The sequence below is a fragment of the Diplotaxodon limnothrissa genome, linkage group LG11 (genome assembly GCF_057381915.1).
Source record: "Diplotaxodon limnothrissa isolate DT_005_m linkage group LG11, D_limnothrissa_male_GT1.1, whole genome shotgun sequence".
NCBI lineage: Eukaryota > Metazoa > Chordata > Actinopteri > Cichliformes > Cichlidae > Diplotaxodon > Diplotaxodon limnothrissa.
This window is the reverse complement of record NC_140606.1, coordinates 33,351,909-33,369,673: the sequence shown is the minus strand read 5'-3', so window position 1 is coordinate 33,369,673 and position 17,765 is coordinate 33,351,909. Positions and strand designations below refer to the sequence as shown.

General features: G+C 40.6%; 1 protein-coding gene across 3 annotated transcripts in view; it reads right to left on the bottom strand.

The window, feature by feature from the left end:
• Positions 1 to 4,281: 4,281 nt before the first annotated feature.
• The window catches only part of sema6cb (semaphorin 6Cb), a 148,718-nt gene continuing 135,234 nt past the window's right edge, over positions 4,282 to 17,765 (bottom strand). For all 3 annotated transcript variants that reach the window (XM_085366650.1, XM_085366651.1, XM_085366652.1), the window contains one exon: positions 4,282 to 6,212. In XM_085366650.1, the coding sequence (XP_085222776.1) occupies positions 4,882 to 6,212 (1,331 nt within the window). In that variant the 3' untranslated portion in view covers positions 4,282 to 4,881. The remainder of the gene's footprint in view (positions 6,213 to 17,765) is intronic.

The following is a 17,765-nucleotide window of genomic DNA, read 5'->3' as shown; positions in this document are numbered from 1 at the left end:
TTCAGCTGAGGTTGTTTTTAAATCATTTTGGAACCTGTAATGTCATGATAGGTTAAACCCTAGAATTGAAGGCGGGGGAACAGTGCATGTCATTTATATTGATTTAGCTCGCCTAAAATTTGAGATTATATCCCTGCAGCTGTAAAAAAAAAAAAAAAAAAAAAAAAAAAGGAAGTATGTTTGTTTTCCCTCTTCCTGGGAGCACGGATGGAATTGGCTCGCTGTTTGGACATGGATCATGGCTGTTTCCTGTGGTGCTTTGTGCTGTTATTTATCACAAGAACTCACTAAAATCTGTTTTGTTGTTATTATTTAAAGCTTTCACTGGGGAATTAATTTGTTTGAAGACATTTCATAAAGAAAAAAGAAAAAAAATCCTCTACTTTTGTTGCTTTTCCAAGTACTTTTGGAGTACGTTTCATCTCACTCGGGTTGCTGTGCCAGACTCTAATGGGCTCATCACTGCCCCCTGTGTATTGAAACAATTAGTATATTGGTTCTTACTGGAGATGGCAGTTGAAATCACATGTTGGATTTCTCTGTACTAAAAGCACAAATTAAATTGATGCTTAGTATATCTTGTACTCTAAATCCCAGAGACACAGAAAAACATTTTATTTCCCAGAACCACTGAAAAAATTCCTTTAAAAAAAAAAAAACAAACATCGTTCATCCACACACAAAAAACAAATCACTTGCTTCTTGACTGACATCCAAATTTTACATCTATATCTCTCAGACATCACAAGACATGGGACAGAATATGCACTTAGTAGAGAGAGCAAACAGATCCAAGATGCATACTACTACACACTGCTCAAAAAATTATAGGAATACTTTGACAACATTTCCGAGTTCAATGGGAATAAGAATTTTGCTGGGTGTTTGTACTGATATGGACTGGGTAATGTGTTAGGGGGGAAAAAGGATGCCACACTGTTTGATGCAAATTAAAATCATCAACTTACATAGGGCTGAATTCAAAGACTGCCAGAAAACCCAAGCGAAAAAAATGATGTATGCTTGGTTATTTTGCCAAAATTTTATTTCAGCAACTCAAAATGGGACTTTGTAAAGCACCCAAGTTCTATAGGGTCTGATGATGAGTCATCACTGATGATGGGTCTAAGGATTTCATCCCAATATCTAATAGCAACCGGGGCACAGTTGCTTATCATAGAGAGCTCTGTAAATCTCTTCGTAGATATGCCTCCCCAGACCAAATTGGTAATGCTGGACGATGTTTAAGGCAGCATAACACTCTCCACAGCTTCTCCAGACCCTTTCACATATCTCAGATGTGCTCAGGGTGAACCCGCTCTTATCTGTGAAAAGCACAGGGACCAGGGCTTTTCACCAATACCGGTAAACCAATTGGCCATCATGGCGCCGGGCAGGAAGCACGGGGCCCACTAGAAGACACTGGACAGTCAGGTCACTCTCATAAAGTCTGTTTCTAATTGTTTGGTCAGAGACATTCACACCAGTGACCTGTTGGAGGTCATTTTGCAGCTCGGGCAGTGCTCATCCTGTTTCTCTTTGCACAAAGAAGCAAACAGCAGTCCTGCTGATAGGTTAAAGACTTTCTATGGCCCTGTCCAGCTCTCCTAGAGTAACTGCCAGTCTCCGGGAATCTCCTCCATTCTCTTGAGATTGCACTGGGAGAAAATGGACTACCTATCAAACCTCTGTAGGGTCCGGGATCGCCTCATGCTACAAACACTGACAAATGCAAAACTAGTGAAAAAATAAACAGGAAAAAAATGTAAGTCGCATCCACCTCTAAGACCACACTTTTATTTTGCACAAGTTGTTAATTTCATTAACAGTAAAGCAGCTGAGACTGATTAACAACTCCTCGACCTACTCCCTTGTCACAAGGTCAAACTGCTTGATACAATACTCTGATTAGAAAAGTGTTTCTTTAATTTTTGAGCAGTGTATCTATTATAATATACAGTCTCAAAGTATAGTTTGAATTACCATCTCACCTAAACATTTCTGCCTCAGAGATGAGCTACTGGTTTATCTGCTACTGCAATTGCTATTCTTCTTTTCAGACTTTGTGTATGACCATCAACGATGTTACCGGGATTATTTTGACACATTGACCAGTGAAACGTTCATCATATTTTCCATTTTATTCCTAGTATAAGAGACATACAATGATATTCTGTGAGACCAAATTCATAGTAAGTCAAGAGGCAAAGCCTGGAAATCAAACGGAGAAAAACATAATACTGAATCAATGAGACCTCGCCCAGATAGAATGTATTTACACCAAATCAAATACTGATAGAACTTTTAAGAGGCGAGACCGTCCCCATTTCCGTACAATCTGTTAACCGGCAGATTAAAAACAAACAAACAAATTACCAAAAAAACAAACAAAAAAAATAGACCAAAACAGAAAAATAAATCCATTGAAACACTGTAGCTGCCACAATTCCTCTTATGAAACACTGCCGCCCCAACCCCAAATCAAGTTGGATGTTTTTTATTTGCCATCTGAAAGGCTATTTAATGCTCTGCTGCCTGTTAATTACCAAATCAACTTTTTTCCTTACAAATGTTAGGTACTTTTCCTTAATTTACTGAAGCTGGAGTAGTGTGAATGGTAAACTTTACACTGGGTCAAATGAGCTCTGGGAAATTTCAATCAATAAACACCATTTTCAGATACAGTAAATAGCATAGTGCTGTTTTCACAGAATAGATTACGGTTCCAGCCAACCGTGGTCAAAGCGACTCTCCTGAAAAGTACAACAGTTGAGTTTTGAAGGGGTGATATGTCTGAGGCACAGCCGGCTGGCATCACCATTAATGAGGTGAAAATCCTCAGCAGTGTTTGGCAGCACGGTCACCTGCGAACCGGTTCCACAATCACTTCCCAAGTATCGATCCAAGAGACAATCTCAGCCTGTCGGATCAGAGTTCATTGCACTGCTCCATATTTCTTGTCCATGTTTTGAAATTCAACACCCGGTGGCACCACTAGGTCAACATTTACAGCAGTAACCATTGTAGAAGTCATGCTACATGCCACCAACCTGGATTTATTTTCATACAGAACTGAAACCGTATGGTTTCACACACTTGCTAAAACATATATCCTGACATTCAAAACTCAAGCAAGACACTTTTTCCTCCCATAAGGTAAATGCAACTTCTACAATGGCTACTCATCTGTAGGTGATAACTTTAAGAGGAACTGTGAACTGCTCCTTTAGAAACCCAAGAAGATAATACTACAAAAAACAAAAACGTAACAATGGCACCTACAAGGAAATCGACACCCAGGTGAAAGTGACAGTATACAGTCAAACCTGAATGTCTGCAGTCTCAGGCTTTGTACTTGCTGTGTCCCACACTCGCATTAAAAACCTGTAGGCTCACACTTTTGGGATGAAAACAAAAGAAAAGCGAAAAACGAAGGGTTTCATTCCAAAACAATGCTGAAAAAAGGGTACTAGTTATTTTACGTCGATTAAAAAAAAAAATTAGATAATTTACAAAATATTAGCCTACTTTGTAAAAAAAATTATAGTCAATATATGACATAAAATATGATTTATTAGTGGGTGTTACAGTCAAACTATTAATTCAGTTAATTAGAACCGATGAGAAATATCTTATTCTGGAATGAAACTCTTCACATATACAATAGATACTGTATGACACATACTGACAACCATAGAAAAATCAAACACCTACAATATACTGTAGCATAGTTGCCATCTGAGCCCCTTGCATTGACCCCTAAGCCCATGTCACACACTATTATTAAATAAGGCACACATTTACACATACAGTTAAAATTTGGCTAGTAATTATTCCTTTATTTACAACCAATAGCCACAGAGTTAATAATTATGATAACTGCAGTCTGTTCGATGTTCAGTGTTCATTCTCCTAACACCAGACGGCAAGACGTGTTTGTCTTGTCCTCTTTGGGTCCAAAAAATTTCAGAGAAACATGTTGGTTGTTTCCATTTCAAAGAAACAACCAAGAAACATTCTTGAAGAACTTAAATGGACCCGAATGTTGTCACCTGACATCAGCTGGGACAGGAAAAAATAAAAGAGAAGGCGAGTGTAGCTGCTTTGTTGAAGTATTTCCTTTGTCTTGTCATTGTGACCAAATTTGAATTGGTGTCTGGAGCCAAATGACAACATTTGATGAACATTTGATGCCCCTAAGATATTTCTTAGGGCTTGGGCGGGGGGATCGTTTGATATGCCCAAAGATGAGAGAGTATAGTAAGGCAAAGACATAACTACTTTCAGGGGATTTTTTTTTTTTTTTTTTTTTAACCACAGGTTACACATACTGCATATGTATATGTATACATATACGGTGTAAATATAAACACACATATATATACACACACATGCATAATATAAACACATTCGAGGGTGGGGTGGGTGGGGACCGGATACCAAGACTACATCAGAAAAGGTTAAGCAAAAGCATGAATCTAAGCGAGCCTCGAGCTTTTAAGTCTTCAAGATGACTGATGTGTCAAGTTTTTCCAACATCAACGTGTCCAAAAACGGAGTTGCATTGTAAATCCACATTGAGGACATTGGCAGCCTAATATAAGGAGGTGGCATCACGTCACCCAAGTAAGCGGTTCTATAATAAGCAAGTAGCTAAGCAATACCAATATGGTACAAAGATATTCGTTGGACAAAAAGAAGCGGCAAAAAACAAGTTTGGTTGAGGCTTTTGTCCACAGTGACACTGGTGCCACACAGTTGGTTGCGTTTTCAGGTAAAGGTCTGCAACCCCAAACTCACTGCATTTCTTCAAAGTTTCTTACAGATGACACAATGAGGGGAGGGGGGGAGGCTCCTTCTCTTAGTCCAAGAGCATACCCCTCAGTAGTTGAACTTTCCCTGTTCATTGACTGGGGATGTGGCAGGTATGAACAAGGGCTTGGGAGGGACGTCAGGTTTGAGAGAAGCTGCCCGACGGACGATCGCACCCCTGTGTGGAACCTCTTGCTGTTCTCCATTATAACTGTGCTGACGTGCCAGGTATCCATTGGGAAGCAGGGGATAGTGAACCTCACACGCGCTGCCCGTCGAGTTCATCCGCGCCAAAAGGGGAGGTGGCTGGTGGGGCCCGCCATTTCGTTGGCTGAAGCTGTGTTGGCGAGGGATCATTCCTCCTCCCCCTCCTCCTACTACTCCACCTCCGTTGGGCATTTTGGTGGCTGCAGCAATCAGTGATTGCCTTTGGGAGGAATGCCTCCTCTCCAAGGTAGACTGGTGGTGCATGGGAATGTCTGGGGGAACATCCATGCGACGGGTGAGGCTGTCACGTGGTAAAGTGGATGAGCTGTAGTAGGGGGCTGATTCTGTCTCAGGTATCTGAGGTTGGATACGGTTGGCAAAGACTAGCTGGCCTCCACCTCCGCTGGCCATCAGACCAGATGGGCTCATTAGCTGAGAGTTCTTGCTGCCGCTAGCCTCGTGGATGTGCTTCAGAAGCTCATCGAGTGAGGTTACTTCCATCACCTTCTGAGAGTAGCCAGCGTAAGGCTGCTGAGACAACACACGCTCAACATTGTGGATTTTGCGTTCATCGGGATGAAGGTGTCCGGCTGCTGACTGGCTATTAGACAGTCCATGGGAGTAAGGGAAGACCTGCTGGTGAAGCAGGGCAGAGCTGGGCCTGGAGCCAATATTATGGGACTTTGGTTCCTTGGCATTGTTGCAGTTCTGATTCTTCTCCCACTGGTTCTTGAATGCTTTCATGCTCTTAATTGGCAGCTCTGGGGTCGAGTCTGGTGTAGGCAGACCAGAGAGCTCTGAGGAATGGTGGAGTTGGTGATGCTGGGCATGGACCAAGTCTCCCATTGTCATTCCATGATGACCGTTTCTCCTCGATGGGTGATGCTCCTTACTGTTGGCGAAGAAAGAGTTGTAGATCTTGGGAGATGACACCTCCAGCTTGTCGTCCTTACTTTGGCTGTCCAGGAGGCCATTGAGCTTGGCCAGGCTGCGCAGTGATAGAGCATGTGGGATTGGGGCTTCGGGGTCTTTCGACAACTTCTTGGTCTTGTGGCTTGTGTGATTACAGTAGCATGAAACCAGGAAGCCAGAGAGGAAGGCACCAAGGACAAAGGCCACCAAAACACAAGCAATCAGAAGAGTATAATGGACACTAGGACTGGGTTTGTCTTGCTCTGGAGGTCGCCTCACACCTTAAAACAGATGAAAAGAGAAAAAGGTACTCCAGTTAGTTTTTCTGACTGAGCCAGAAGGTTTAAAAAAATTAAAAAAAATGTTCAAGAGCTAATATAGGTCAAGCAACAGCTGGGACAGACAGGTTGTGTTTACAGGAGCTTCACTATGTGGGGAAACAGCATGGGAGGGGTGTTTGAACTAAGCTCTTGGCTTCCTTTCCTTCCACTGTTAATAGATGAATACAGCCTTTCTTTCTTGGACTTGTGCTTTCACCTCAGACAGGCAGAGGCCAAGAGCTCCCCAGTCAGTGAGGAATCAACTCTGAAATGAGTTAGAGCTTTAAATATTGATGGGAGCACAGCAGCAGGAACCTGATGTCATTTTCACAGACTTCGCCTTCCAATGCGAGGATCAGGAGCGAGAGCACCTGGTACGATGAACGAGCCAAAAATAACAGGTCTATTCAATAGCTCACCGAGTCTGGCACCTTTGCCAACACAGACTCAAATGAGGTTGTCAAATTCTTTCAAAATGAAGCTGAGGGGACAGTTTGCGAAACAGCACACCAAGAACACAAGGACATTAGCTAAGGTAAATCTACCATGTAACTGTCCTTAGGAGCTGTGACCCAAGCACCGTGATTGCCTAATGGCGTGAAAGGCAGGGATGATAAGGAGAGAGAAACCTGCCACCTCTTGTAATCAGAGCTCATTTGCAAGAGGCTGTTGCCATCTGTGGTGACAGCCCTTCTCTCTGCCCTTAATGACAGTTCTGCGAAACTGATTAGTCTGCAGAGGGGGACAGCTGAGCTGAACTGAAAACAGAGAAGAATGCAGGTGCTCCCCACAAGCTAAATTCAGCAGCACATGAAAGCTTAGTGGAGGAATTAAAATGGAAAACAATTATATCTAAATCAGCCTTGATGATAGTTTATAAGGCGTTTAAAGAGCGATTTGTGGATGAGTATTAAGGCAGCCAGTTCAGTTATTAGGTCTGCATTATAAATAGTTTTAATATTTACTTTACTTTTAAAACTTAGAGAAATTAAAATTCCTCTCAGAAAAATGAATAATAAACAGAAAAGCAATCAGGGATCAGTGAAGCAATCTGGCATTGTGACAATGGTATATAACATATTGTGATTTGTATAGACAGTAACGTCTCTTGATTGCTAGGAAAGTTAACAAGCATGTGCAGTTTTAGGATATCATCTTAGTCTGCCAGGGAGTCACGAAGAGAACCCGAGTTCTCTGCCAGTCTTAGAGGATATCGGTTTTGACACTAAAGGACTTTTACTTTTTAGTATGGTGAAGAGCAGGAAGAAAACCGCCTACATAACATTATTAAAGGCAATAACTATGTGTTAGGAGAGTCAAAAAGGGCCTTTCTGACTGTGTTTATGGAATTAGAGGGAAATATTGTAAGATATTACACAGAGAAAATCTGATCAGAGACTCGCTAAGTTTCAGTTAAATCTCTGCACAAATGCACAAGAGACAAAAGCACAAATGAGTGGAATCTAAATTCATTTTCTTAAGCCTCAAAAGAGACCACGGTAACTACACTACACATGACAAGGAAAGACGAGCAATTTGCCTCCTGTCATCATTACAACTTTAATTTGACAGAATCTCATTACAACAGTGGACTGATATGCTGAAATAATAATCAAACAAGATTTATCTCTCTTCACAACGGAGCTGTATGTACAGTTTCTAGCAATTTGTGTTTGGAGAAAGACTCAATTATTTAGGTCATGAAGTTAAAAGAAGCGAAAAAGTTTCACTTCTTTTATGTGAACTGAGCAGGTGTGCTTGTAAAAGCGTACCATCCCTTCATAATGTATCACTGCATTCATTGTGAGGGGTGATTTACCATCGTTTGCCCAGCTGAAGGATTCTGATCTTTTTGGAAATAATGCTTTTAATAGAGCTTCCAATTAAAAATTCTCAGTTTTTAGCCATTTATTCTTATGACTGCTTCAACTTATGACCGCATTAAAAAGTCATAAATCATAATTGCAATCCCAGTGGGCGAGGCAATCAGGAGTGATGCTGCAGTGAGCCCATTAATACCACTTCTTTTAATCTTGGGCATTTCTTTCAATCAGCTTTGCATCATCAGTATGATTCCAAGATTTTGGATCTAACTGATGTGTTCCCTGGCGGCGTGCAGCTTTTGTAATGAGTGGTAAAACTCTGCTCTCATCTCGGTGTGCACTTTGTCTCCCGTCACCCCCGTGGCTTCCCCGTGGCTGTGAGTCATCTTCTCCCTCTGGACCACGACACCCTCCTCAGTGTCTGTGCTTACAGGCTTATAGCGATGTTCCTCCTGGTTGAGGGCTATGAGTCAAGTGCCACAGCAGGAGGTAAAACACACAGCTGAGGTAAACAAACCCAGAACCTATGAATGGCCTGTCACAACATGTTTCATGAGCAGGCTGAATAACTCAATCAGTGGGTATGTGGGACATATGGTGCCACCGGTCACAGTGAAATTAATACCCGGTGAATCATACCAACAGCCTGGCGAGCAGCTAGGTGGCGGACAGGAAGTGCTCGCCAACTTTACCTACTGAATTTGCACCACTTCACAAACATTTAAAAACGAAACAGTGTGTGCAACTAAATAAATATGTAGTTCAAAAAAAGTCTTTATTGGGAGGGGGGGGGGGGGGGGTCGCCCCATGTTAACAGAGTTTTACACTAATTACACAGCTCTCCATCAGTGTTCCTCTCCAACGTTGTCACATTATATTTTTGTGTCAACTCAACATGGACTTGGCTCAGCGGTGGTTTAATATAGCAGTACCCCAAGTCTGCCAAAAGGTAAAAAGACAGATGGCTGCATGTGTCGAGGCAAAGGAGAGAAGGAGCGAGAGACGGATGTTGATAGCCAGGAAAAAAAAAATAACTGAAGAGAAAGATGAAGGAATGAAATTCAACCTTGGTTGCAGGGGGGGAGGTGAATTTGTGGGGACCCAAGGATCCAAGACACAGGGGAGCAAGTGTAAAAGAAAAAGAAGAGGACCAAAATAAAAAAGAAAAAGACTGAGAGGGAGCAAATGTATGTGAGAAGAATTAAAAGAAGAAGACTGGGAGAGAGGCAGAGTGAGAGATGCAGACTTGACGGGGTGAGTGACAGACCGTCACTCTGCTGGGTTTTGAAGCCTGGTGCTCTGCGGCATCTGTGATACAGATGGAGAACAAGCCTCGCGTTCCTCCACAGTGCCGTAGGAAGAGAAGCACTTTATGATTGCATCCATATTGTTAAAAATAGATAGCACGGCAGGTTATGTAAACAGGCAGATTTTACATAGCGCTGCCTGTGCCACGTCTTACTAATTGGTGCTGGTTTTTGCACGAGGGGAAACAAAGTAAGGAGGGCTTACTGTTGATAGGTGTGTTTTAAGAGTTTCCCTTTTTTTCCCTGCAGGTGATAAAGGAGAGTTTGAAAACAAATTACAATGGAAGTGACAATTTATCTTAGGAGTGCGCGATTAAATAAATGGATCCTGTCTTTGCAAGCTCTCAAATCGACTTCATTAACAAACACCCATAAGCTTTTCCATGACACCAATTACCGGTAATCTGAACACTTGCTCAATTGTGAAAATTTCCTTTTGCATGTCTTGCAGGACATTAAAGCATTAGCACTCTACAAAACTTGAATTTTAAATATTAAATATAAAGAGGGACTGAATACCAACACTGTCAAGGTCAGATGCATAATAATTCAGAGCTTTTTCTCTCACGCACAACTTTTCCAGTGGAGAAGGCTTTTCTCAAGGGTGTGTTTAAATGCTTTGTAACCTGGAAAACAATTTATGTTCTATTTTTTTCGTATCGAGTGAAGACGTTCCAAAATAGCCCTAATTAGTTTCTGCTTTCTGCAAGCTTACAAGTGCATGTAATTGTTCTGTTAATGGCTACTCCATCCCAATGAGAAGCCAATGAGACAAAATTGCCCCAGGCTTCACAGACAAGCATTGCCCCCCGTCTGCTAATGCTTCCACACCAAAAATAACAATTTAACTCTTGAGAGACACCCTGAGGTTGAAGATCGGAACAAATTAATTATTTGCCTTTTTTCAAGTCTGTGTGAAAAGCAGAGCAGCTCTGCCCCATTGCTGTGAGCTTTTAGTAATTTGACATTTTTAATACTTGATGTCTGCACACTGACAGACATGGTTAGCAAATGGAGCATGATTGTGCGCATCAGTGTGCGTGTCCACACAGATACACGGAATATCCGGGCTGTATGTGTGCAGGGCTCTGGCTGTTGACAGAGTGAATTCAATCATGTACACTTGTTATTAGGCATTTGCATAATATTCCACCTCAGTGCTCAGCCAATTGGATGCGGTTTAATATATGCACACGAGCTAAGGTGATATGGTGTAATGTAACAGATCCATTCCAATTGAAAAGTAGTTGTAATGAGCGCTGCATTTCATTCCTGGTGTGCTGATGCATACAGAGCATATATCTCATTACAGTTTTGATTGAATATTGGTAAATTAACCATGCTGAGACATCTGGTAATCAGAATCTGGTGTCTGCCTGACATCCTTCAATATCTACACCTGTGCTTTGAGAAGACAGACATGTTTTCAAGCAGCAGCAACAATATATTTTGCTTCAAAAACCCAGACAGGAAATAGTTTGGTTAAAGGGTCTAGCCTTCCAGATTACCCAAAAAACACATTTTCTCACTTCTTGTGCAGACAGGTTTAATTTGATTTATCCTTCTTCTAATTTATCAGCCTCCACACTTGACGAAGCCACGTCAGCACATCTAAAGGTGACTGAGCTTTGTTTGCCTAAAAAAACAAATCTTGCTGGAAAAAAAGAAAGACTCTTCCTCAAGGAAATGGGCCACGAACACAATCTTCAGAGGCTGATATCTCCCAAAATAGGTGCATCTTTTACTGGACTGCAGTTTACTTACATGAGTAAATGTGCTTTTTGTTGTCATTATATAAATTGGTATCGGGTTTACTCATCACAAACCCTTAAACTATGCAGAGCACATGCACTGGGTCCTTTTTCCTTTTTACATGCAGTTGCATCAGAAACAAAAAGAGCTATTTATTTTGCCATTCAGTGGATGGTGAAACAAAATGCTTCCAATGCATCTGGTGCAGCAGAAACGTGGCACTGGAAGAATCTTGGCTTCACCAGTAAACTTAAAGAGACAGTCCACACCAAAGTCACTTTTCATAAAGCATAACACAATAATAATATTACACTGTAATGAAGACGCACAAATAAAAGGTGAGGAAAATCAGTGGCCACATCACCTGAAGTGTGAAATCTTTTCTTCGAATTGTCTTTGTGTGCACATTTATAATTGTGCTTTATTTGGCATGAACTGCTGCTTTAAGAGATGGAGAAACTTGCGGGCCACTCACACACCTGCACACAGTTTCAACCATCGGCTGTAAAATTGGAAAGGCAGATCATAAAGAGACGATGAAAAGGGTCAGTGAGAAAGAATTCAACAAAGGAGGCAGGTAAAGCTAAAGGGTTAGTCCAACTAAACATAGAAAAGAACAAAGAGAAAGAAAACAAGCAGGTAAAGTGGGAGTAACACTCCCCCAGAGGTCAATGAGACAGATAAAAGGGTAAGGGGTTAAGGCTAAGGGCCGGGACTACTGCGTAGTTGGATTTCACCACTGTGGGCCCCGTGGATTTCTGTGACACCCTGAGCTAAGCTGAGCTTTAATAGCCAATATGGAATAAAAAGCCATTAAAAGTTCCAAGTATGGAAAGTGAAGTATTTGGTATGTGTAATGCCTTTAAAGGTTAGTCTTTATAGCACATTGCAGTAAAACATGATGTCACTCAGTCGCTGTGAAGTGCTGGTGAGCTGAGTGAAGGGAAAAGATGGCCTAGTTTTGCATAACCTTTACGCCACGACTAGGACTCAGGAAGTCCAAACTGGAGCAGCTTTTCAAACGCTTAATGTGTGCGCACATCGTGGCCCGACTTGTGATAAATGATGCAAAAACAGCCAGTAGGGTCAACACAGAGCGACGGGTTGAATGAAATTTGGCAGACGGCGGCAGTCTTTAACTGTCATAATGAGCATGTTCTGAATATTCAGCCTCTGTCTGACCCTAAAGATCTAAAAAATGCATTAAATATTTGAATGCTCAACTTCACACTTTTGTGCTTAAAAGTATGAAAGTAAGTCCCTTTCTTTTAAATAGTGAGAAATGACATTGGGTATTTATTTATAACAACACACTGCTTACAACTTTACCAACTTTATCTCATTTAAGACAAACAAGTCTAAGAAGATTTCGGATATCTGATTGTCGAACAGTACGCATGCTGATGTGGAATGAAGTGTCTCTGAGGAGTGGATATTGGAGGGTGGTTAGAAGGGACACAGTCAGAGCTCATTGACTAATGATACAGGCTGTGTCTGTTGCCATGGTCTTCAGAAGTATAAATAACTCTTTAGAAAACTAGCTGGCATCAATGTCCCCCCAGGACACCAGCCCTCCTTCATGAAAAGGTTCAGCTCGAGTTCACTCTCTGCTCTCCTCCTGTAGTGTTTTAATGAGATTGAAAACGCCCGCCCGACTTGATTCTATTATCGAGCCATCTCCTCACGCTTGTCAGCTAAATTAGCTGCTAACCTGAGTTTTTGGTCCAACCCACGCTGGTTCATCTACATGTGCAAGAGTCAAGGAAAAGACAATAGAGGGCAGACAAAGGGGAGAAAACAAACCGGAGAGGTCTGGAACTGGGAATCTGATGCAACACACTTCTGCTAGCCCGGAGACTAATGTGTGTTCACACAAAATGGAGAGGTGGGCGTTTTCCCAGCCAGAAACTGCTCGAGTGCACCCAACTGCTGTTCTCTTTTCTAAATAGCAGCAGGTCAGCAGGTCTCTGCCCCAGCCTTTTAGTTTTTTCTGGTGTTTACATAATGTAATGCAGCTATCCACATCAGAGCAAACCATAACTGAGCTACACTAAAGAGATAATGCATTTAGGATTAGCATAGCTTATGTGTCGAATATCTGCCTTTTCTATTTATTCGCACCTTTAATAAAAGGGTTTATTTCTGCTCATAGGCTCTTTTAGAGAGGTCCACTCAAAGGCAAACCTTGAAATCTGGGGTTACTTTTTTGAGCCATTATATCTGAACTGTTGCCCATAGCACAGGTGCTCTTTCACACTCTCAATGTAACAGTGACTGCCTTACCAATTATCCTTTTTCCAAAGTTAATTTTAGTTTTGCCCTGAAGGAAATCACCATCTTACACAGGCCACAAGTTGAAAAGTAGAACCAGAAGTGAAGGTTAGTGTTTAAAGTCTATACTAGTGGTTTGAGAATTGGATGCCTTTTAGGACACCGATTAACCCTGTGTTACTGTACATTTTGAATGTGTCTAGTAGGGCTGCCCCTAAAAGTCAAAGCTTCAAGGCAAAAGTTGAAAATCTGGCTAAGATGCTTCACTTCAATTGTTTGCTTATTTGCACAACAACATTTAGACAAGAAGCTAAAATCTAAGGTGGACTGATGTTCTTGCTAACCGATGAGCCCTCTGCTCGGTGTGTGACAAAGTTCATTTGTTGAGGCAAATTTGGCAATGACTGCGTGAGACAAATTAGCTGCAGCCACTGGGAAGTGCATGATGACAGCAGTGATTAAGCTACTGTAATATTCCATATGACATCTGCATATGCAGAAGTTTCTGATTAACAGCTATCCAAATGTTTTGTATCATGTTTGCTGCCCCACAAGACCAGTCTCCCCCTCTTTTTCTATTTTCTGTGAGTAAAATCACAGGAACTGTGGTCAAACCTCAAAATTAAAGACTTTGTCAATTCAGGTAAGAACAGCCCTGAATTTCATTCATGTTTTCACTTGTTCATACTGTTATAAACAGCTGAATAGTCATTGTGAATTGTTTGGCAGGCTTAAGGCACCTTTCTCTTTTTCAAAACAAAAAAGTTCTCCTATTAGGAGTAAACATATATAGACACTTTTGATCATTTTTCCAACCATATATAGTATTTAGTCCGCTCTCCAATCTCTGCATCTTCTATGAAAAACAGGGGTTGCAAAAATGTTTTTCACAGATATTTTAGATTAAGAAAAGTGCAGAAAAAAGTAAATGATGGTTAAGCTCTGTTTACGGGGCTGATGATCCTGACAGAGTTCACTGGGACCTTGAAGAGACTCCAGCCATTTCTAATCTCATTAGTGACACCTGGGCTTTTCCTACTCTAACAAGTCTAAATTGCTGTTGTGAGTAAGGTCTAGAGTTTGTGTTTCACATTACTTTACACTGATTATGTAGCCTGGGGGCTTCATGGCAACTTAACTGCTGCCAAAACTTGACTAACAAAGTTGTTTCCAAGTTTGTAGGCAAGCAGTATGTCAGCAGCATCAGCAATTCCATTAGCATCTAGTTTTAATCCTGTCAGCCACTGCTGTGCATTATGAAGTGTTTTATAAGTGCTCATAGCTGAATCTATAAGTAATAAATGGTGGCTTAGCACTTTGAAAGAAAACACACTCGATGCCTATAGAGATGCCTCACATATACAAATGTGAAGCCAGACTCATTTCAAGCTAGTGCCTACAGGAGTATTGATTAACATGCACATCTGTTTCCTCAGATGAGAATGAGATTTATGATGCATCTCTTGCAGACAGGCAGTGCATGCCGAGTCAAATCTCAGTCCTTTACAGCAAGTCCAATTCAAGATTATAGCATTTGATCATTCATCTTCAATACTATGTCAGTTGTGTTTTTTTAATGGCAGACAGCTGCAGCTGTCCTTATAACTAATATTACTCAGCCCGTCGGCTACTTTCCCATTTATTATTTTACATGTGTAAACCTCCGAGCATCACAAACAAGACCTACTAAGCTCATTTACAGTTTTATATTTTTATTCACGGATTAGTCGAGTACTACCACCACTACCTTCATTAGTACTTCTACTATTACAGGAGCATGCTTCCATATTCTAAATAATCTTAATTTAACTTACACTTAGCCCCTCAGCTAATCAACCGTTTGAAACAAGACATTTTAGCTCCTCTGCCACTATCCATTTAAATCGGCTTTGCTCTAATCAGCTGCTCGTTGCAGACAGTGTTTGAACAGCAGTTGTGTATCCCTGAAATGACCATAATGAGACACCCCCATCTTTGACATCACTGAGATAAAAAAAGGAATAATAAAAAAAACCTTCAGAAACAGTATTTAGAGCAGTCTGAAGATTGACCTTGTGCCTCACAGGGATTACTTAAACATTATTGTTATTAGTAATCTTTGCCTGAGCATGCTCATATCTTTAATTATATGAACATCAACCATCACAGCAGTATATATACAGCTGAAAGTAATCAGAAGTATATCAGAAAACTTTATTTCACACTGGTTTAGCCTCAAGGTCAGTTGGTGCTGTAATTATTGGACACTATGTTTTGAGTAAAGACTGGGCCTAAAGATGGACAATCATTAAATCAAGTTTTAGTTTACTTTTACCATAAGTTTATTTTGTGTCCTAATCCGTCTACTGGCACATCGTTTGGGAGGTGTGTAACAGCCTCACTTACACACCACATGTTCTCTGACTTCCTGGTTTAAGGTCCTGCTTGTCATTTATTTACTTTATTTTAAAATGTAAGCTTGAACGGCTCATCGTTGCCACCGCACAGTGTTTCTGCCTGAATGGAAGCTTATTTTACATGGTGAGGATTTACGGATTCTGACACGGTGTGTGCACAGGCAAGCAGCGAGAAGAGAACAAAACACTGCTTCACGATGTTTTGTCTTCATTGAATTCTAGCCAATGAACTGCATTTCTTTTGTAAACCTGCAAAAATGCTTTGACTCAAGACAGCAAAGCTTCAAAAACTTTCTCTTGCTTTGCAGCTCCTATTTCGTTACAAGATCGTTTCAGAGTAACAGCTGCTGAAACGCCAAATGCTTGGAATGTTAATCAGGATTAAGTTTGAACTGTCATCTTGAAAAGTGAGGAAAAAAATGATACTCGAGACAATGAAGATCAAGAATTAATTAAATATTCAGAAACTGGTTAGACTTTTATAGGTCATGTCATTTACTGTGGCAGCTGAGGATTGGTGTGGAAGAGTTTATGCTCTTACTGAGAAATGAAATGTTTGATGTATTTAACAATGTGAGAACAGAACTGAAGTTAAACTAGAGCACTTTAAACTTGAGCAGTAATAAAACCTAATTCAAAATCACTGCAGCACTTTTAACTACAGAAATTATAGATGTCTGAGTTAACAATGAAACCTTTCAAGCAGGACTGATTTTTTAAATAATGTGACGATTCCACCTTGTAAAATATAGGATTTTGTAGCTTTTTTTCTGTGTGCAACATTGTAGCAAATTAAGTAAAAGCAGAAAGAAAAAGTAGATTTTATTAATTTAGCCTAAAACTACCATAAGGATTTTGTTATTAATCACTGATGTTAGCAGACAACCTCCTTATTGATAAAATTATTTGTGCCAAATACATCAATAAGTGTAAAACAGCGTATGTCACTTTGTGTGAAGACATGAATGATAACAACAGATCATTTTGTTCATTTTTAAAGAAAATATTAATACTATTTGCTGCAAAAGTCACCAGTTTTGCAAGCTGTGGAAAGACGAGTGCTGAGTTATGAGAATTAATAATGACTTTTATTGATAACACTTTTTTTTTTACCATAGAAGTTAAAGCTAAAAAGTGTGAAAGAGACATCAAAGTATGTAGAAACCAAAGTAAGTGGTTTTAGGTGTAATGAGGGAGATTGGCGCTAGCATCTTTCTAAACAGCTTGTTCCCTATAGTATTTTCTTCTGACAGAGTCTGAAGAACAGGAGGAGCTTGGTGGGATGTTATTTGTTGAAAGCGTATGCCACAATTTTTAGGGAATCAATTCTTTTTGTTTTATACTGTCATTTTACTTTGAAAAAATTTATTTTAAATTATTATTTTAGTGACTCAGAATCAAATTCAGGTATAGAGAGAGTATCATCGGTGGTAGAACCCCAAATAGCCTGAAAGCTGACATTACATTCTCAAAGTTTGTATTAAAAGCTGACTCTTGCCTAAAACTGGAAGGGGCATTTAAATTGTAAATGAATGGTCTTGTAAAGAGAGAAGGAAATGTTACCTGGCCTGTGATTTTTTTTTTTCTCATCAGAACACTGACGCTGAGGGGATATTTGTGTGTGTTGATGAGCTAAATAAATAAAAGATGAGGAAAGGGCATGCGGGAGCAGTGTTGTGTAGACCTAGGATCTCCGCTTGATGCGAGGAGTTAATTAGTGCAACGCAGAATCTATTTACGTCGTCAAATCCGTCACGTTTATGGCTGCCATGTCAACAGAGCACATCAAGATGTATGGCTGCGCATAAGGAGAAAGCGAGATCCTCTAACACTTTTTAAGCTTACCGGACTCAGCTGTATTGATTAATGTCCATCTCTGTTTAGTGATTATGCACAATGTGGTCTCCAATTACTATACCAAGAACTTGTCATTTAGCTCACTTTCATCTTACCCCACTGGGCTTT